At 39.1% G+C, this 22,613-nt stretch overlaps 2 protein-coding genes across 2 annotated transcripts in view; both read left to right on the plus strand.

Moving 5' to 3' along the window:
- LOC116266798 (uncharacterized) overlaps positions 1-21,303 on the plus strand; it is a 30,556-nt gene extending 9,253 nt beyond the window's left edge. Inside the window, exons 3-7 of the mRNA XM_031648182.2 lie at positions 7,907-8,179; positions 9,234-9,470; positions 14,256-14,375; positions 14,539-14,667; positions 20,899-21,303. Of these exons, the coding sequence (XP_031504042.1) occupies positions 7,907-8,179; positions 9,234-9,470; positions 14,256-14,375; positions 14,539-14,667; positions 20,899-20,916 (777 nt within the window). The 3' untranslated portion in view covers positions 20,917-21,303. The remainder of the gene's footprint in view (positions 1-7,906; positions 8,180-9,233; positions 9,471-14,255; positions 14,376-14,538; positions 14,668-20,898) is intronic.
- Positions 11,079-13,390, plus strand: LOC126410685 (uncharacterized). Its single transcript, XM_050081212.1, has 2 exons — positions 11,079-13,115; positions 13,229-13,390. The coding sequence occupies exon 1, from the start codon at positions 11,122-11,124 to the stop codon at positions 12,994-12,996; it is 1,875 nt and encodes a 624-aa protein (XP_049937169.1). The 5' UTR covers positions 11,079-11,121; the 3' UTR covers positions 12,997-13,115; positions 13,229-13,390.
- Positions 21,304-22,613: the final 1,310 nt, after the last annotated feature.

Genomic DNA, 22,613 nt, shown 5'->3' on the forward strand with positions numbered 1-22,613 from the left:
GAATATATACTTCAGGGACTGGTGATCTGTAAACACCTCGAATGTTGCACCATAAAGATAGTGTCTCCACATCTTCAATGCGAACACGACTGCTCCCAACTCCAAATCATGAGTGAGATAGTGTTGCTCATGGGTCTTCAACTGTCTTGATGCATAAGCCACTACACGGCCGTGTTGCATCAACACACAACCATAACCGATCCCCGAAGCATCAGTGTACACCACAAAACCGGAATGACCTGATGGAAGCGTCAGAATAGGGGCAGAAGTAAGCTTGTCCTTTAGAGTTTGAAAACTCTTCTCACACTCTTCATTCCACACAAACTTCATCCCTTTTCTCAGTAGCTTAGTCATGGGCGTAGCTATTTTCGAAAAGTCTTGTATGAACCTGCGATAGTATCCTGCCAATCCCAAAAAGCTTCTAACCTCAGTTACACTGCAAGGTGTTCTCCAGTCCTGAACAGCTGACACCTTAGCCGGATCAACGGATACTCCATCCTTCGAGATCACATGACCCAGAAAGTTTACCTTCTCTAACCAAAATTCACATTTTGAGTATTTGGCATAAAGCTTATGCTTGCGCAAAAGACCCAACACACTTCTCAAGTGGTTCACTCTCTGAGTACACCAAAATATCATCAACAAATACAATAACAAAACGATCCAAGAACTCTTGGAAAACCCGATTCATGAGGTCCATGAACGCTGCGGGAGCATTGGTCAACCCAAAAGGCATGACCCTGAATTCATAATGTCCATACCTGGTTCGAAAGGCAGTCTTAGAAACATCTTCCTCCCGTATCAATAGTTGATGGTAGCCTGTCCTCAGATCGATCTTAGAGAAAACCTTTGCATTCTTAAGCTGATCAAACAAGTCTTCAATTCTTGGAAGCGGATACTTATTCTTGATGGTGACTTGATTCAACATACGATAATCTATGCACAAGCGCATAGTCACATCTTTCTTTTTCACAAACAGTACAGGTGCTCCCCAAGGAGACACACTAGGTCGAATGAAGCCCTTATCTAAGAGCTCTTGCAGTTGCTTCTTCAACTCTTCTAACTCTGCTGGTGCCATACGGTAGGGTGCCTTAGAAATAGGAGTTGTCCCTGGTAACAACTCTATCTTGAACTCCACTTCTCGAGTTGGAGGCAAACTCGACAATTCCTCAGGAAACACATCAGGATACTCACTCACCACGGCAACATCCTGCAATTTCATCCGTTCAGCCTCATTGATCAACACATTGACCAAGAAGGCAATGCTTCCACTATCTATCCATCGCTTAGCCTTCAATGCAGACACCATTATCTTATCAGTTCGACTGACCCTACGAGCATGAAATTCCACAAGCTGCATCTCATTAGTCAACATATGTATATGCTTCTTCCTGCAATCGATAATGGCATAGTGCGCATACAACCAATCCATACCCAAAATCACATCACTCATTGAGACCGAGGATCACCAACTCTGCAGGTAGGTGAAGTTGATGGATTTCCACATCCACATCAGGAAGATACTCACGACACGACTCTTGAGCATGCATCGGACTAACAACTTTTAAAACATACGGCATTCTTCTAGCCGACACTTCGAGTGAGGTAGCAAATCGACTAGTTATAAAAGAATGCGTCGCTCCTGCATCAAATAACACTCTAGCAAAATGAGAACTGACAAGTAAAGTACCTTCAACGAGGTCGTGTGCCTGGAGCTCCTCCACAGTAGTAGCGTAGACACGTCCAGACGTCTGTCGTGTGCTAGAAGAACCGGCTTCAGGCTTCTTCAATTCTCTTTCTTTCTTCAACGGGCAATCCTTGATAAAGTGTCCCATACCTCCGCAGTGTAAACAAGCCCCAGTCACCCGATAGCACGGCTTCCCGGGGTGCACACGAGAACAAGTGGGGCACTTCTGAGAAGTCGGAGTGGCCACTGACCCTTGTGTGGCCTCACTACGGGTAGGCAGGTTCCGTCTGAAAGTTCGGTCATCCCGCCTCTCATAAGGCCTTGTCCTGCCCGCAAAGTGTTGGCGCTTCACCTGTGTCCGTCCACCTTGTGAATGCTGGCCTGCTTTCTTCTGATGATCCTTCTGTGTCCTTACCCAATCTTCTTCTATGCAACGTGCCATTGTAACCGTCTCATCCAAGTCACGAGGTCTACTTGTCAACACTTTGCTTCGTAGTCCATCTCGCAGCCCGCGCACAAACTTGCCCGCTCTGGCCTCATCGGTAGTGTAAAGGTGTGGGCAATACACCTCCAAGTGCCGATATCTCGTAATGTACTCTTCTAAGCTCGACTGATTCTGCTGCAAATCTAGAAATTCTTGCATTTTCTTGTCTCTGGCAAACACTGGAAAGTATGTGCTGAAGAAGGAATCTCTGAACTGCTTCCATGAGATTGACCCTTGGCCAGCGAACCGAATCTCACTAGTTGATTGCCACCAATTCTTGGCATCACCCTTCAACAAATTGGAGCCATAGTTCACTCTATCTTCTTCTGGCACCTTCAGAAGCCCAAAAATACGTTCAACATCTTCAATCCAGTCCTTTGCCTTGTCATGACTGCCCCCTCCTGAGAAGATAGGCGACTGCATCGCCATAAACTGCTGATAAGACACTGTCGTTGCCTTCTCCCGAACTGGAGCACTAGTGTCCCCCGAAGGAGATGCGTTACTCCTCTGATTACCGATCATAGACTGCATTAACGTGGTCAGCGTCTGCAACGTGGTCAGCAATATAGTCTGCTGATCCACTGGCGGAGTCTGCCTCGGTGGGGTTTGGGCACCCCCACCTAGCTGGGCATACTGGGGCTCTGACGCACTGTCACCCCGCGGAGTATGCGCATCAGAATGGGTTGGGCTGAGCTCTCTATGTGCCTCTGAAGACGGCCTAGCTCGCTTCTTAACCCTACGATGATATTCCATCTGTACAAACAAGATCCTTATCTCAAATCGCGACCAATACCAAACTCACAAGTTAAATCACAACGTGCATTAGCACGAAGTTCAAAACATAGATCACATTATATACTTATACTTGAAAAATCAAAACTACAATAACTAACTAATCAAACAAATGCATACCTGGGCAACACGGCTTCACAGATAGGCTTTAACTCACATCCATAATGGGGTTTGCCATGGCTCTGATACCAAAACTGTCACACCCCGACCTTTTTAACCCTCAAACTATTTTTTTTTCTAAACATAAAGCATCGAGGTGTGACTACCCAACAATTCAAAAAGACGATGAGCCAAGCAATACAAAACAATGGGGCGAACTTTCATTGATATAACCATTTTGTTTCATACAAATTCACATCTATGTGCATGACCAAAATGCCCCAAAATCAATAACATTGATGTCTAACAAAAAGAAGACATCAATAAAACCAAAACATTACGTGCCGACACTACAAACGACAATCCCAAAACCACCCCAGTAGGACGTGAGTGAAGCCATCCGCCCAACCTGTTGCCCCGGGTCCGCCAAAACTGTAAAAGAAAACAACTGAAGGCTCAGCATTCGCAGTATGGCAACAAGCCAGGAAAATGCCAAACCCTCTCAAGTAAGGCTCAAATAAAGGGACAAATATCAACCCATCTATCGTCATGTCGCGTCTGAGTGCGACACGTAAAAGCCACTTGATGGCCACACTAACACAACATCAGTCACATGCGAAGCATGCTTAAACATAATACTCGCATTCATATCAATCACATATACGTCAGTCACATGCATTCTGTAAAAGACATTGCATTTTCATTAACTTTAGTGCATTAACAGTTCCTGTGGGTGCAACACAGGCACGTGCACACCGCGGGCGGCCTACAGCCGAGAGACAATCCCCGTGGTGGCCCATAACAGTATGGATCCATTTCACCCGCTGCAGCGGTAGAGCACTCATCCCTGGATGTGTGAAGTCCAAGGTGAGATACTCAGCCTTCCCTAGGACACCCAAGTTGGGAAGGCAGGAGCCCAACGCTCCAAGCACAACACACAACAGAACCCTGGGGCCTTGCACCGCCTGCGCTCTGACAGGCGAGACCAGTGGGCAGTGGCAATCAAGGGGGACGTCTCCCAAACACATAGCCACATCCCACTGGCCTCTCATCTCTTAGTTATTCATTCTTATCATTATAGTTACACATTCACAAGATGACTGACTAGCACACGAGGTTAGTACACTTCACGAGTGCACCCACACCTCCGATTACCTCCACATGAGGTCTATACATACAGTAACAGTCATTGCTAGCCGTCATACCATACGGGTACAACTACCTTCCAAAACATCCATTTGCATCATTGCCCATGGCAATGCATATGCAACAACATACACATTCATATCAATCATCACATCAATCCTCACATCAATAATGTCAATCACCTCTTTGAAAAACATAGCCAATCCACAGAGAATAGTCTCGATCTGCGGTTGGCTCGTAGCTGTCCTATGCAGTTATCATTCTATGATGCTTTCTAATGCACAATTGGGGTCGAGGAGACACTCGACTCGATACCCCGCCTCATCTGTCCTAAACAGATATCAATTCTAGCATGCACATGCCAATGCGTAACATTTTTAAAACGAATGACTAATAATCTTTTTAACTCATTCATATCATGTAAGCAACATACACATACTCAATCACAAAACAGTCAATCAATTAACATCACAATCCTATGATCCCTTGATCCTAGGAGCACCCAATCACACAATTGCCCTAGGCAGGAATTTGCCTGGAAAGTTGCCATACCTGTGGCGCGCTCACCAAATTCTTCAAAATGCCTCAAGCTTCGAACTCAAGGTCGACGGGATGAGCCCGGTGCACCTGTAAACATAAACAAGAATAAGGTTTCTACTAGATACCTACACCAATCAAACAAAAACGAACAAATACAAGATAAAATCCTTGAGGCACGTGTCGTCGCCTCAAGAGGGTGTCGACGGAATGTGTCGACCAACAAGCTCTCCAATAGGCCTCCTCCTTTACGCCTTGACGTTGCCTCGAAATATCAAAACCCTCAACCATCAATCAATCCATCACTGATTCCTTCTTCAATAACGTTCTTTAATTAAGACATCAACCCCAAAGTCACATCCAAATACGTATATATCCCTAATTAACTTCATGATACACCCGTTCATCGAAGTCTGCGCTACACTCCCTAAGACGGTTCTGAATCTTCCCCACAACCTCACAATCTCTACCATGCTTCCCTAAAGCTTCGAAAATTAATCCATCATGCTTAAACGATCATTAAATACATGAATCATCACTTTCCAACGCAAATCCTAAGTTTTCCCCAAAAACAAAATTACTAACATGCGTCCCAAAATCATCAATTCTAAGCTCTAGCATGCTCGAACCATAATTATACATGCTTTAGAAGGTAATATTCATTTCTTTGAGCTTGATTAGGTATCGCTCACGCCAAAACAAGCCTCCAAACTGCTACAACCCTTCTAGCAACCACTTCACACGTCCGATCAAGTGCCAATGCTCGAGATTGCTTGCTGTCGCTGCTCACTACACGCCCTACTAGCTGGTAAGAGGGGAAAAACGTCCCTAAACCGCAATCCAACCCCAAAACGCCATGGAAAGAGTCAACACACGTCCAAAAAGGTTCAACACAAAATCTGTTGCTAACCCACGGTAGTAGTGGGAGAAAAAAAAACTGAAACGAACCAGAGAAAGGGACGCTGACAGAGAGGAGAGACAGAGAGAGGAGGGGTTCGGTCAAGGGGGAAAACGGCCGTGGGGTGAGAAGAGAGAGAAAGAGCAGGTGGGGGAGTGTGGGTGAGTGAGAAGAGGGTCGAGCGGTAGAGAACCAGCGGAAAGAGGGGAAAGAAAGTGGCGAGAGAGAAGTAGAGGGGACGTGCGGCAGAGAGAAAAACAAAAAAAAAGGGCATGAGTGGCAGAGAAAGAAAAATCGCACGAGAGAGAGAGGGTTTACCAAGCCGCCGGCGCTGCCACCTCCGTCGCCGTCGCCGTTCCAGCCACCACCACCCGACCGTCACTCTCCTCCCTCTGCGCTGCCACGGGAGACCACCAGGAGACGACGAAGAAGGAAGGGAAAGGCGAGGGAGAAGGGCCTCGCGTCGGGCCCTTACGCGAGTGGGGGTCGGGTCCAGGTCTGGATCCTAACTCGACCCGACCCGCCGAACCAACGAGCGTTACACCAAATATCTTTATTGGTAGGACATCCATGTAGGAGCATGGTAAGAGTAACTGCTAGACCTTTCTATGAAGGAAGCTGTTTCTACCTTGTCGCGATAGAGCATAAACTGATGGGGCTTGAAATCTGGGCTAACATTTCTCTTGAATATCATATGAAAAGCTCTTTGTAGATCCTCAGATCCATTGGTACATTCAATGGATCTACATTAGGAAAATAAAAAATGTCAGTTGTACACCTTCAGCAGTTGAACCGTAACATTACTTTAAGCATTTAATGGTGAGACCTCCAAGTTTAAGATGTGCAACCTTTGATACTTGCACTTCTTAGGAGGCTATGAAGCTTCATCAAGAGGCCTACATGAAACATCAATTTCATTGGCCATCTTATTATTACTGACTTTAATGATATGGGAGATCTTTTCAAGTTGGATTGTCAGAAAAGTTTCATGGAAACTTTAACAATATACTCGAAAAAGTGATATTGGAAAAGCACTGAAGAGATGATTGTCTGCTCGAATGTATATAGCTTTATCATCTTGATATGCTGGGATGAATAATTGGATATGTGCACTTTTATTCAAGATATCATAAGAATGTTTCTCTCTCTCTCTCTGTCATGGTTTTCTTGAACCTTGACTAATTCTCCTGGCGAAACATGATGCAATTAATTGTCAATGAAAAATGTGTGTCAACAATGTATGTGCTACTTTGAAACACTTTAAATGAACAGACAAACCTAGTCACTGGATCAAAGGTTTTAGAAACTAGGGTCCAAAGTTTATTGTTGGTCAAATATTATTATTTTTTGCTTGTCATTGGTAGCTATTGTTTTTTGCTTATTATTGGTAGTTGCTAGTTACAGTATACCTTTTAGTAAATTTAATGCCTTTATAAATATTTTTTGATGCTATGGTCTCAATAACTTGATGTGGCTGAATCCTAATCATGCAATGTTGATCGCAGTTTATTACCTTTACCAATAATCTTCCTGTGTCTCATCTCTTTTGTCACTGCTTGTTTACATGAACGTTCATATGTTTCATGCTCCCATAGATACAAAAAATGAGACGGAGGTTTCATTAACTTCTCTTATAGAGCTTAGATCAGAATTAATTTTTGATATTTACCACAATAAATTACGTGTGATACAAATAAAAATAGCTTCCATATAATCTACCAATGCCAACCCTGTGAAAGGTAAGTTCTTTTACTGCTTGTCCTTGTTATCCAAAATGCTCTACGATCCCTTGCACCTGTCACGTGTGCATGTCAAAAATGATCAAGTTTGCATTTGAAACTTCTAAATACAATGTGGTAATCAGTTGAGATCTTGACTAACGTGGGTCATTAATATTCTTTTTCCAGTTCAGTGTTTACCATTTACCCCTAGAAAGTTAGTAATTGAACGGATGAAATTGCAGTCAGAATATTTCTCATATAATATGTGGACATTGTCTGAAAGATATTTATGCACCTCTGCAAAGTTTTTTTTTTCTTTCTTTCATTTGGTTTTTTGTATTGATTGCTATCCAGAATTTGTTGGGCATAGCATTCATGCAACTCAATGGATGAATTGTTAACTTCTCTCATTCATTATGACTGGTGGATGTTTCCTGAGATGATGGAAGTTCCTGCACAGTGCATTTGATTGCAATAAATTGATGCTTCTGTCTTTTGGTCAATTTCACATATTATTTCCTGCTTTACCTTACTTGATACAGGAATTCTGCCATGTGAGAACAGTTAATTACCATGCTCACAGAGTCACAGCAATAGTTGTGTTGGACATGGATGAACCCTTGTGCATAACTGCAGACAGTGGTGGTGGCATTTATGTATGGGCCCTTGATCCTCAACTTGAACAAGAACCATTGAAGACTTGGCGTGAACATTCAGACTGGCGATATAGTGGTGTCCATTCTTTAGCTGTGTCTGGGCTTGACGTTCTTTACAGTGGCAGTGGAGATAAGTCAATAAAAGCTTGGTCGCTAAAGGTCATTTCTGATTATGGTAGTTATAGTGTTGAATGGGGAACTTTTTCTTTTCCTGTTTCGCGCTTTTCTTTGAGTGGTTTCATTTTGAATGTGTGCCTGGCTGAGATTTCCCCAAAAGTATGCGAATCAGATATCTTGACAATATACTTTTGCATTTACTCCATATACCATGTGGCACATCTGTGTTGCAACAATTTTCTGTATTTCTACTCTAGCTTTTCAATTTTCATTTGAGAGAGGATACTATACATATATATGTGTGTTTGTCATATGTGCATGCATGTATAATATTCTAAGTACAGTATATCATGCACAGTAACTGTAAACATAAGTATATTCTGTTACATGTTTCCATATGTATGTTAAATGGTATTCTATGTACAATATATCATGTATAGTAAGTAAATATCTATATCAAAATTGAATGGTGACTCTGGCTATCCAGAGTCACCCAACTTATTCATGAGGGCCGTCCGATCTATTGTGATGGATGGCTGAGAGAAAAATAAGGAGAAAAAGGTGATGACATTTTTGTCATCTAGCATTCGTTTTACACATTTTTCTTCTTGTTTTTCTATCAACTGTCCATCATGATGGATTGGACAGATATATATATATACACACACACACACTTTTGTGATTTTCCTCAATGTATTTATCTTTTTAGTTTAAGGAGCTGCTTGGTTATATATATATATATATATATATATATACTCTTTTGTGATTTTCTTCAATGTATTTGTCTTTTTAGTTTAAGGGGCTGCTTGGTCATAGTCTTTATGACCAAAGTAACTATCAGGCTTTGATGGTTCAGACTGGCCTGGCAGCTAGTCAATCCCCAGTTTGGTGTATATCATAGTCATGAATGAAGTTCTCGAGCTTTTTCAGCGATTTTTTCATCCCTTTTGTCTTCTTGTTAGGTTGTTTAGTAGGCTTACTGGTTTTCATGTGCGTGATGTTTTTCATTCTTTAATCCATTATATCTCTTTGTATTTGTTAAAGCAACTTAATGAAATTAATTCCACATGTTTCATTTTATCTCTCTTTCTTACAGGATTATTCTTTAATGTGTGCAATGACTGGCCACAAGTCAGTTGTATCTTCCTTATCTGTAAACAATGGGATTCTCTATAGTGGAAGTTGGGATGGAACTGTACGGTTATGGTGGATTAGTGATCATAGTCCTTTAATGGTATTGGAAGATGACCCTCCCATTGCCATATCATCTGTTTTATCTCTGTCTGTCAATCAAGACATAGCTGTTGCTGGTCACGAGAATGGATTGCTAAAGGTATGTTAGCAACTACCTTGCACCTGAATGTTCTAAATTCTAATATATTACTATCCATTATACTTGACTACCATTTTATTGTTAAAATGAATGGATATTTTGCCATATTATTCTTCTTTAATGATTCTTCAAATTCTAAGTTTGCAAATACTACCTTGAGCTATGTCGAGTGATAGATTGGAACCTAGGCAGGTCCAAAAAATTATGAAGAAAATAATAGAAGATTCACGGTTTCCAATATTGGAAACCATTAACAGACATCTTTTTTTCACTGAAAAGCATATAAATGAAGAATTTGTTGTTTTGCCATTTTGCTTTTAAATTTATAATAGTTATGCAACATACAGAATGGTGATTTTCTTTGATCTAATGTACTGATTGTGCTTCCTTTATGTTCACAATGGCACCCATGGTAGCACCGACACCCGGATTTTATGTGGTATAGGATTCTCTTTCTTTTCCTTTACGAAACAATTTTTGGCTGCCAGATGTGGGCCATGTGGCACAAAGATAGAAAATTGATGTCTCTACCTGGCTAAGAAATGAGGCTATGACCTATGGCCTATGATACACGGGTATGCCTGTGAAGGCGAAGTACCCGTCCGGTACCGGTACGACATCGGTACGGGTACGGGTACGGGCTTGGGTACGCCGATGGTGCGGCGTTGACCGTACCAGGTACAGTCAACGCACCGGAGGCCGTATCCATCCAATTTTTGACACGGTCAACTTTGACCGAGTCTAAATCCGTCCTTTTTTATTTTTAACGATTATTTGATTTTAACTTTTAAAATCATTCTAACGTTAAAAAAAAACAAACGAAACCCTTAATCCGTTCTTCGTTCGTTTGTTCTTACCTTACCTCTCACCGAGTGAGGCAGCGGCGACTGCGACCGGCGACGGCAACGGCGACTAGCGACCGGCGACGGCAGCGGCGACCGCCGATAGCAGACGGTAGGAGGCGACTGTGACGGTATTTTTTTTCCTTTTTTCATTTTTCTTTTCATTTTCATTGGCTCCACCCCTGCCTTCGCTGTCGTCGCCGTCGGCCGACGGCGACGACGGTCACCCCTTTTGCCTGTTAACGGTGTTTTGCTTGTTTCTTTCCTTCTGTTTTTTCAATAACAGTTGTTTTTCCAGAACCAACCAGTCTTCCTCTCCTACTGCTCGAAACCCTCACAGTAGTCGCCTCTCTCTCCTTTCGATCGACCTTCTCTGTCTCTGTGTCTCCCTGTTTGCTTATGCAATACGTGTCATCAGTCATGCCTCTTTTGTTTTCTCCTGCCAATTTTAGAACTGTAAAGTTCAACCAGAGTCTACTCTTTCGTCTCTGTCATTGCGTGCTTCCTTCTTTTATTATCTTTGTTGTCACTTTTATTATCTCTGTCATTTTTGTGTCTGATGTTCTTCTTTGAACTTGAAGATGACATTATGCAAAATACAACAGAATAATGCTAGTTCTTTAAATTTAATGTTTTCATACAATTTTTGTGTGTGCATTTCTTGTATGCTCTTGAAGGCATAATCTTCAAAGTATGGCAATTGGCAGCATATATGCTCATTATTTATGTTTGGTTGCTTCTATTGGTTACGTGTTGCAGGCTTGCAGCTCTTTTGCTAGGTTCTTTTCAGACGTAAGTTGTAACTTGTAATGGCTGATAAAGGGAAAGAAATGATGCCTACTGCAAGTGGGAATGTAGAAAGCAGTAGTAGTAGTGTTAATACCGCTGCAGTAGAGAAGGATAATCCATCTCAGCCACTTTGGCGCTATGTGAAGAGAGTAGGAAAAGGACCAGGTGGTGGTGGGAATGTAATGTTTTCTTGTAAATTTTGTGATATGATGTTCACGGGCTCTTATACACGTTGCAAGGCACATTTGTTGCATATTTCAGGCGTTGGAATTAGACCATGCCCAAAAGTTACCAACGAGGAGATTAAGATATTCAAAAAAGAACAGGATGCAGCTGAGACGAAGAAATCTTCATCCAAGTCAAGTGTGTCTGTTCCTCTTTATGCTACTGAAGAAGTTGAAGATGCTTCAAAGAAAAGAAAAACATTAGCACAAGCATTCAATAATATGGGAAGGGCAGAGATGGATAGAAGGATTGGAAGGTTTTTTTTTGCAAGTTCACTTCCTTTTAATGTAGCCAGAAGTCCTTATTGGAAAGATGTTGTTACAGGTTTGGCTAATTGCAGTTTGAGTGGTTATGTACCCCTAAGTTCAGAGAAGTTGAGAACAATAATTCTTGCAGAAGAGAAGGCAAACATTGAAAAATTATTAGAGAAGAAGAAATTTTCATGGAAACAATATGGAGTATCCATTGTTTCTGATGAGTGGACTGATATACAAAGGCGGCCCCTGATAAATTTTATTGCTTATTCGCTTGATGGACCAATCTTCTTGAAATGTGTTGATGCATCTGGAGAGTATAAAGATGCTGAGTATTTGAAAGGGTTATTTATAGAAGTCATCAAAGAAGTGGGTGAAGATAACGTTGTGCAAATTATTACTGATAATGCTCCAGTTTACCAACGAGCAGGAATGAATTTGGCAAGTGATCCCAAGTACAGTCACATATTCTCGACTCCTTGTGTGGCACACAGTATAAATCTAGCACTTAAAAGTATTTGCAACCCATCAAAAGATGATCCAAATGCCAGTTTCTTGTGTTCATGGATTGAGGAGCTTGAGCATGATGTCAGAAACATCATAAATTTTGTTGTAAACCACAACAATGCTCTTTCTATATTTAATAGGCATTCTGATTTGAAATTGTTAAAGGTATCTGAGACTCGTTTTGCATCCATTATTGTAATGATAAAAAGAATAAAGCAGGTGAAACATGCATTAGCACTTATGGTGACTGACAATGATTGGGAGTTTTATCAGAATGATGACATTGTGAAGGCTCAAGAAATTAAAAAATGCATTTTAGAAGATGAATGGTGGGATAAAGTTACATATTTTCTGCAGTTTACAGAGCCTATTTGGCAGATGCTGAGAGAAGTTGATAAAGAAGGGCCCATGCTTCATAAAGTTTATGATATGTGGGATAACATGATTGAAAAAATTCAAAACATCATTTTTAGACATGAGAAGAAGAATGTTGCACTTGATGATTCTGAGTTTTTCGATCATGTGCATAGAATTTTAATAAGAAGATGGAACAGAAGCAATAACCCTTTGCATTGTATGGCACACTCCTTAAATCCCAAATATTATGGACAAACATGGTTGGCAGGAGGTACTGGTCCTGTTCCTCTTAATCGAGATCCAGAAATATCAAAAAATAGGGAGATATGTTTGGGAAGACTATGTTCTGATTCTCATCGGTTGAAGATAATAAATAATGAGTTTGCGAGTTTCTCTGGTGGAAGAAATGATTCAATACAAGCTGCAATGGCAAGAGATGAAGAAGATCCTGTTAATTGGTGGTTATGTTTTGGAGCATCACCAAATCTCCAACATCTTGCATTGAAGTTATTATCTCAACCTGCAACCTCTTCATGTTGTGAAAGAAATTAGAGCACTTATTCTCAAATTCACAACATCAAGAGAAACAAGCTAACTAGTAAGCGAGCAGAAGATTTAGTTTATGCCCACTCCAACCTACACTTACTTTCACGTACTTCAAATGATTACAGGTATTTCTTTCTTTTTTTTATCTCTGATATGTATACATATGTATATTATGTTGGTTGTTTAATTAAAGTTAATATTAACTTAAATCATACTTTGATTTTGTTGCAACTTGCAGTTCAGGATCATCCAAGTATTGGGATGTTAATCCGGAGGACATTGACGTAGAACTTGAAGGAGAACATGAATTGCATGCTCTTAATATGGATCTTAGAGAACCTGTTGTTCCTTCTAATCTTGATGATGCATCTGAGGAGTGGGAAGAATGAAAATCAACAAAGCTGATGTATTTTGAATGTTAATTTTGAGACTGAGGATAATGAGAATCAAGAGTCAAGACTGATAAATTTTGGATTATGATTTATGAATATGACAATATGTTATTCTGTTTGTGATTTTTGATATATATATGTGCGAATATGTTATTCTTTTTGAAAATTTTTGACATATATATGTGTGTGTACGGCCGTACCCCCGTACCCAAGTTTTTTAAAAATGGTCCGTACCCGTACCCGTACCCGTACCCGTACCGATACCCGTACCAGTACCCATGTGACATAGCCTATGGCCTGCCCTCAAGCAATGGCTCAGGCCAAAGCCCCTCCAAGGTCAAGTTAATGATCCACTCACTTGACTGGCCTGATCTAGTCTACTACCTTTCAGGCTATAAATTTGATGGCTTGTGCTTGGTTGGACTAATTTGCATTGTCACAGAATTTTTTGTGGATCTCGGCACCACTTTTGATGCAGGCCATGTGCTAGTGCAGCTTATACTATTAAACTCGAAGGTGGAGTGTAGTTAACTGTACTACCTAAAAGATAATACTGTTCATTTTTTGGGAAATTGGACTTGGTTTTGACTTGAATCAGATTGTGAAAAATGTCTGCTGCTCACTAGATCAAGTTTGTCTGCGAACGTGAACTACTTCTAAGAGAATCAGTTATTTTATTTCTTTGGTAGCTTGCTGTTCTTTGTCTCTCTTTCTCTCTCTTTTTGTGGATGTAACTGCAGTTCTTGTATTTTGGGACCTGTACAGTTTCTATGTTGGAGTGTTATATCTATCTACACTAATAAAGTCATTAGGCTTTGATTACTTTTTTCAAAAAAAAATCTTCAAGGCTTATGATCTGAACTTTTTCCACAGATATGGAGCAATGGTGAACTTGTGAAATCAACAAAAATTGATGATGGTCCTATTCTTTCTATTGACATGAATGGGAAATGGCTGTTTGCAGCCACTTGGAAAAAGACAATAAGTATACAGGTATTTGTAGCTACCAAATTCTTGTTTGGTTTTTGAACATACTTCACTGCCGCTTATTCTTGGGCTGTGGTAGAATTTTGTTACATTGTTGAGCACATTTGCATAATCTACCCAAAAATTTGTGTTTGTGTTTTAAGTTGTTACCATTGGGTTATTCCTTCAGGAACTATACAAAGATGAGTCTGAGCTCGATGCAAAGCCAGCTGGGTGTATTGATTGCGACTCAGTAGCTACATCTTTGCTATACTATGGAGGAAATCTCTTTGTCGGATTCTCTAATAAGGATATCAAGGTAAGCATCAAATTCATGTAAAAAATTTCTTGGATGTTACTTCCCTAGGAAACTTGGATTATATATAAATTTGAAACTTGATGTTGTAAAAAAGGTGCTCAGGACATACTGGGTTTGAGGAAGATGCAGAACGTATTAATTGTTCATTAGTGCAGCAGGATCTGTGTCATTCTATCAAGATGAAAATATTTTTGTATCATGGAAGGAAGGCATGACCAGTCCATTTTGATCCTTAGGGAAGTTGAATTGTATTCTCCACATGGACATGTGCCCAAGAAAATTGATCCGAATAGTTGAAAGAACTGAGTGAACCTCTTATTCTGGTGAGAAAATGGCACCTTGGCAGCAGTTGCAAAGAAGTATAAAAGAATCTGAAAAATCTGTTGGATACATTAACTTGTCAGCTGATAATACCCTGAGATAGCACAAGAAAAAGGTGCACCTTTGTTAACGAAGACCCTGTGTGAAAAGGGGTACGGAGTCAAAATATTCATAAAGAGTACTCAAGTGAGAATCAAATTCACACAGGGAACAATAAGAGCTACACAAATCAACAAGGTAAGATGCTTAAGTGGCATAATACAGTGGCATAACAGTGGGGTCATAGTTCCTCACAATGTGATTCTCAAAAATAACTCGTTCTCTAATAAAAGAATAAGCACAACATTTGGATATGACGTAACCTATGGTAAGCCATGAATGCAACAAATATCATAATGCAGAATGATAAAGATCTCTGAAGGTTATAAACTCAGCTTATCTCAATAGGAAGAACAAACAGCTAGCTCATAAAATTATGAATAAGCACAACAGAGAGGTATTGCATCAAAGGAGCATGCTAATATGCATAAATCATCAAACAAATAGGGATTTGCATGTACACTTAATAATAAACACTAACGATCCATCCAAACAGAGTCCAAGTCAGCCATAACTCAAAATAGGTTGGACAGGACAAATTCAATTATGCATGAGGGTTGAAAGCTATGAGCATCTTAGTGATGGAGATATTCTAGAAAAGAAGTATCTAAAATACATTTCAGGGTTAGACATGAGCATATTGAATGAATAACGTATAGCATGGTATAAGGAGAGATCCCAAGAAATATTTGATTATTTGAAACCATATACAAGAGGTTTTGCAAAGTGTGCAATCATGCTAACAAAATATGGGAAATGCATAAACAAGTATTTCACAAATTATTTCTTGAAAGTTGCCTTACAGAAACTGTCGAGAGAAGTAACTGTTGTCCATGCATGGGTTTAGTTGGTATATTTCCAAGGAATGATTTGAATTACTTTTCAGAGTATCAATAGCAATAAAATACTATCAAAAGTCATTTAAATGTAAAGTTTCTGAGCAAGATGACCATATTCTTCCCAAAAGTGAGAAAATTTTTACTTTCAAATTCGTCCTCATAGTTTAGTATATGAATAATGAATATAGGTAAACATATATACATATAATATATACATACCGTATTTACAAAGTACCTTCCAACACACAAGGCATTAGATCAACATGTTCAAACGACTAGCTAAGTGGAAACCTTTAAATCAATGTTATAAAAGACGTATCATAATGCGTCTCGATTGAGCTGACCTATACGCCGTATGGTAATGTATCGTAACTGTAGCGTAGCACATCATAAAATTAAATTTTTAATTCATAAAAATAAAAGAAATTAAGAAAAAAAGAGAAAAAAAGAAAATGTATTCCACATAAGAAAATCCATCTCACGTAAAGAATAGTCATGATTCATCATTCATAAACCATAATATATCAACAAGACCTTCAGAAACAAGAAATCATAGATTCAGAATAACATAATAAACATCATTCACTGGTTTAAAATGTTTTAGATTGTATCACAAGTTCACAACATATAATTGTTCACTGCCAAGTGCCAAATGACATGATTATCATCAATCAATCATAATCATCATCATCTTCATATTCATTCTCATTTTCTTTGTTAATTGTTTCAATGCCTTCAAATAGAATGTCCTCACCAACATATGATTGATTTTTCTAGAAAACTAATAAAATCTCCCCCTCCCAGAACTCTTAGAGATGTTTAGAAAGTGGGAGGGAGGAACTATTCTAAAAAGAAGCACAAAAAAAAACAGAGGTTTTTTTTTGTTTCGTCCTTGTATCTTATGCGTATCGGCTGTATCGTACCCTGTATCACATGATACAGGCGATATGCCTACGATACACAGGTGTATCATGTATCGTAGGCATATTGTGTAGATTTCTTGAACCTATACGATATGTATCACATGATACAGGCCCGTATCGTGCGATAAGGATAAGTGATAACACTGCTTCAAAGTACATTTTCAAAATGATGAGATGCAATTACCTTCTTGAGTTCACAACAACCTAACTCTTCTTTTTGAGTTGGTATCCTTCATACCATCTGATCAGACAAGATCAGAAGGTTGAAGTTACTGCACATTAGCGTTCATACCATCTGTTGTTCATATTCAAGGACACAAACATCGCATATGCACTCAGCCTATTTCATGAGCCAGACCTATGATACCTAGAGGCAATATGCATCAAGAAAAAAAAAGTATATAATAATTAATAAAATGAGTTTAAATATTGGGTACCCTGTTGTTGCCCCTTTTAATCAGTTTTGCTGAAACATCTTTTAGAAAATTCATATCAAGCCAAGGTTTATGTAGGCTTGAACACGAGCCGAGTCGATCTCGAATCGAGCCAGGGCTCGAGACCTAAAATGCTCAGCTCGAGCTCGGCTTGAGCTCGAGTCAAGCTCAATAAATTTTACTCGAGCTCAACTCAATAATATTTGGAGGAGCTCGACTCGGCTTGTTAAGGCATGCTGACACAGCCACAAAACCCCAAAATTTAATGCCAAAAAACTTTTTCTGAAAAGATGAGCTAAAAAGAAAGATAAACTTGGCATGAGTGGCAGGAGAATAGTGATTTTCTTTTGTAAAAGTTAAGAAGGGGTGGTTGGAGTACAGGCTTTTCCTAGAAAAAACGAGCATTTAATAATAAAGAAAGGCACCGTAGGCTCAAGAGAAAGAGAGAGAGAGGTAGAGACAGCTGAAAAGAGATTATGGCTGTATGTCAAGAGTAAGAGAGACAGAGGTAGAGGCAGCTGAAAAGAGATTGCAGGCATAGGTAACTTGGGAAGCGTAAAAGAAAAAAGTTACCTAAGGTTAAGCCAGAAGACAGCTTTACGAGTTTTATGAGTTGAGTGTACTCGAGGTGGACTTGGTTATATAAAAATGAGCCATTCCATAAACTTGAGTTCGACTTGTTTGTTGAGAAAAGTTGATTCGGACTCGGGCTCGAGACAAGCTTTATATATTTGATTAGATGCTTCTGCATTACGAAGGAGAATGATTCCCTATTTATACACAAAGAAGGAGCTGCCAATGGCTAGTGAATTTGATGATAGAATATCACAAACCTGTCCATAAAGAGAAAAATGACTAGAAAAAGAAAATTATATGTGTGCTTGTATTGATGGAATCAATGTTTTAAACCCAGTAACTCGGGACTCAACTCGGCTGTTCTCAACGCATGACTTGGTGGGTCAACTCGGCGACTCGAACCGGGTTATGTTAACTTTTTTTTAAGAAACAGCAATTTGTAAAATGACTTAATTTCACTTATATGATTCAAAAAATGTCAAACTAACATAAAGTGAAGTCATAACTAAGTTCATCCTCCATGAATTGTTGCAATTTAGCATGTCAATTGAAAGACATTGAGGAAACTTAATCAATTTTGTTAATATTGCTTGACTTTAACAAACTGAACTTGTAGCTTTAATAAAGTAACAAACAGAATTTATATCTTAATATGTATCAATTATAAGCGGCATAAAATATTGAAGCACGAAGTAAAACGAGTCACCATACTGGCTTAACTGTTAGAGGGGCAAGCCGAGCCAAGCCGAGTCACCGGGTTGACTCAGTGACTTTTTAAACGTTGGATGGAATATGTGGAGTGAGTAAATATGAAGGCTATATTCATTATTTATGAGCTACTCCAATTGATGTTCATTTTTTAAGTCAAAATGCTAGCTACCATATATTTTTCTTGAAAAAATATACATGACACCTTGTGAACGATCAACCAAATCGGTCGGATAATTATACTTAGTTCCACGGTCCTGTATTTACTTAGGCTACATATTCCATGAAAGAGGATGTTTTTTGTGTGAAGTTTTGTGGCTCCTTTATTTTCCAATTCATGACCTAGGAGATTTATTTAGATAAAATGACATTTCCCATCTGTTTCATTCCCTTTTATATGGTGGAGGTTTTTTTTCAAGAGTTTCAGACCAGTACTTTTATTTGTCCAAGTATGTTTTGAAGGTTCTGCATTGATTTCCCAAATATCATATTCAATTGTGAATTTTTATATAACTGACCCATACTTTGGTGATTACATTAAGAAAATGTAAAGTGACATGCATGAATGATACATTAAGGAAACCATGCCCTGTTTTCCAGAACTTCAATATATGCACAGTTGCTTTTTTGTACGATTTTAATTCTCTGAACTTCCAAGCCTATGTCACCAGGGTGCGGCAACCCTGGTGACGCACCCGCGTCGACGCGACGCGGGTGCTGGTGCGGGTGCGACCCAGATTCGCACCCAACCCGCACCCTATTGATTTCAGTTTTTTTTTTCAGTTTTTTTTATCAAATTTGATATTATTAATATATTATAATAATAAATTAATAATAATAATAAATACCCTCGCCGCACCGCCGCACCGTATTTTTTTGAGATGTAGGCACCAGCACCGGCACCCGCACCCGCACCCAGCGTTCTGGTGACATAGTTCCAAGCTGTTCGGCCTATTTAATATTAAGGTTTTTTTACTTGTTCCTTTTTGACCTTTTATAGACCTTTCGTCATCTCACCTAATGGAGACCTTGGAAAGTTTGATTAGTTCTGTACGGTTTCTGATTTCTTCACTTGGTTATGTTTTAGCAGCATATTCAATGTGTTGATGATCAGATCATTGTCACAGATATTGTCACAGATATTGTGATACTAACGAGAAAAACGTGAAGAGCCAGATAAAACACTTCTTTTTTGAAACAATGTGAACATATTTATTGCATTTTCATCCTGCTTTTTTGCCGTTTTTCATTTTGCTCGTTTTTTTACATCAATATCATCATGATTCAAATTTGAACTTAAATGAAGTTATCTATCATCTTTTTTATCAAACCTTTTTTAACCATTTTATGCAGGGTTTTTAATGTCATTTTTATTAGTTTCTTATTTATTTTATTTTTTGCGTAATCTTTAGATTTTTTTTCCCAATGTCTTCTTGATATTTTCCTAAGCAAAACAATTTCACCGAAAAATACCTGAGAAAAACCTCAAAGTGTCAAAGTGATATTTGTGACAATGTTTCAGATGCCTTTATAGGTTCCAGAATAAATGCTTGATGTCTGTTCTAGGTTCTGAAAGAAGGTCTGAGATGTGTATTCATACTTGGGGAGGTTGGATAATGCTCTAAGTTGTGTTTTCCAACTTTTTCCCTGTCAGCTTGTGATTTAGATGTATTTTCAATATCTTTCAATATCTCCCTGTTTAGAAAATTAATTTCTGTCAAAAAACACTTCTTCATTAAATCCTTAAAAAGAAAGTCTGAACATTACTCAACCAAATCAGAATTGATTAAATTTTTTATTTACTAAACATCACTTACTTTTTTGAAAGGAATATCAGGAAAACCTATGCAAAAAGGAAATCGAGCTCAAATTACCGAAGAAGCAATACCCAAATGAAGCACATTTTTCTTAAAGAAGAAAAGGGTCTTGGAGAGAGACAGGGAGCGAGCGAGAGAGTATGCACACTTGTTGGTAAAAAAAGAAAAAAAATACAGTAAACAGAGCTTTTGAAATACAGAATTTGTGGATGGATTTGACTGATTCTGGTAAAAAATCGAACAATTTTGGCACTTTCCTGAATACAAGGTTCATCAACGGTTTTTATATCAACTTAAATTGAATTGACCAACTTGAGAAATGCCTATTTGACATTCTCAATTTGTGCAATGTTGTTAATGAATATACGAGTGTTTCTGTTTGAATATTAGTGTACCTTGTTCTTGGAAATGTTGAACGATTTGGCACTATATATATGAAGTTATAAACACGCGTTTTTTTTACTTTTAATTACCTCTAAGCTCTTTTAGATTTCTGACTCTTTGATTTCAATAGGTATATGCTTGTGGCTGATGATGTATATATGCATGGATGGGTTCTATTTGTGGCTGATGATGTCAACCATCTCTCCTTTCAATGAACACCTGTGGCTGATGATGTCAAAACTGTAAAAGGTCTATTAGTGCATTTTTTGTGATTTGACGCTCGGTTTATAGTCTCGTGTTGGAGTTGGAGACACTTCCAATCTGTTCCAAGTATAGGTTATCCAAGGCTTCACTCCTAGCACCATTGTCAATATTAGACTTGTTTGAAATCGCATGTTCAGTTCTAGGACGATCTGTGCAGATGTAAATCTTAAGGTTATCAAAGGCAGTGGAATCCGACCGGTGGAGCTGATAAATTTTGTTATCCACCGGTTAATATATATGTTGGGTTGCTATTTTACTGGTATTGGCTTGATCCATCATTGCTGCCTATTCGTTTAAGACATCACAAAGTGCAAAAAGTTGGTTCATTTGGAAGGCCCTTTCGTTCTACAACTTCATTTACCAATTTCTATTCTGTTGGAACTGGTTCCTTCTACAAGGCATGTTGGATTTTAAGCTGCATCTGCAATCTTAAATTTAAAGCTTTTCAAGTTTTATAAATTTTTGGACATTGTCCCATTATGTTTCTGTTGTGTGCGGCGGTACTTGTGGGTGAGTTTGTGGGGGTGTAAACAGGAGTGGCACATTATTGTGCTTCACGCATGCACATAATGCCTGAAGCAATTGCGAAATCGTGAAGCAAGGAAAGTGCTTCACGGATGCTCTCAAAAGACCTTGTATAGTTGTATTAACTTGCCAATGCAGAACTTAGTTTCATGTATATGGTAACCTCTCAAATTGCAAGGGAAGATCGTAAATGAGATACATCGGAGGTCTATTCTGCTCGATCATAGTCTAACCAATTGCAACCAAAGTATCTATTGGTTTCTGTGTGGAAGGTAGCGGGCTTCCCACCTTACAAGCAATTGGATCGGTTGCAGAAGCAAGAATTTCAGCAGATTTTTTGTTATTTAACCTGTGCACTTCATGCAGCTGTTTGCTTAATAAACTACAGTTGATGGGTATAACCATAAAATCACCAGGTCCAGAAGCAGCCCAGGATGTTCTGCACGGTGCGCAGACTGCTTGCAGGCAGTTGCAGTTTAAGCTTCATTTATGCAAGCCTAGAGCCTGAGGAGGGAGGCTGGTCATGAGCTTAAAAGAAATCAATCAAGTCCCTTTGCCCGGGTCTGTTTCCCCATGAAAATGGCGAAGAAAGCACTCACCAGTTTGTTGAATAGAAAGCACCTTTCTCAAGTGTTACTGCAATAACTAGATCACAATTTCCTTAAATGCGTTTGACAACACATTAACCCTGTTTATGTTCATGTCACACATACAAGGGTTAATTGACCTAAATCATCGCTTATGACAAAGCTCCTTGATGTTGGTGCATTCATCTTCTCTCCATGGTAATATTCTTTTCCTTGCACAAAGATACGTCGCATTGCTTAAAAAGTAAATGGACCAATTAACTGATCTATCTTGATTATGAATAAGTGATTTGCAACAATCATTTCACCTACATCACTTGGTTGACAAATTAGGCCATGATGTCTTTAAACATATTGCAGAGAAGATTTGGTCATTAATCAGCAACTGACTTGTAGTACCAATGGTGAACTGATGTAGGGTATTGACACTAATCAAAATCGTCCACCCTTAGGGCCTGTTTGATGGCCT

The sequence above is a fragment of the Nymphaea colorata genome, chromosome 13 (assembly GCF_008831285.2).
Source record: "Nymphaea colorata isolate Beijing-Zhang1983 chromosome 13, ASM883128v2, whole genome shotgun sequence".
In the NCBI taxonomy this organism is placed as follows: Eukaryota; Viridiplantae; Streptophyta; class Magnoliopsida; order Nymphaeales; family Nymphaeaceae; genus Nymphaea; species Nymphaea colorata.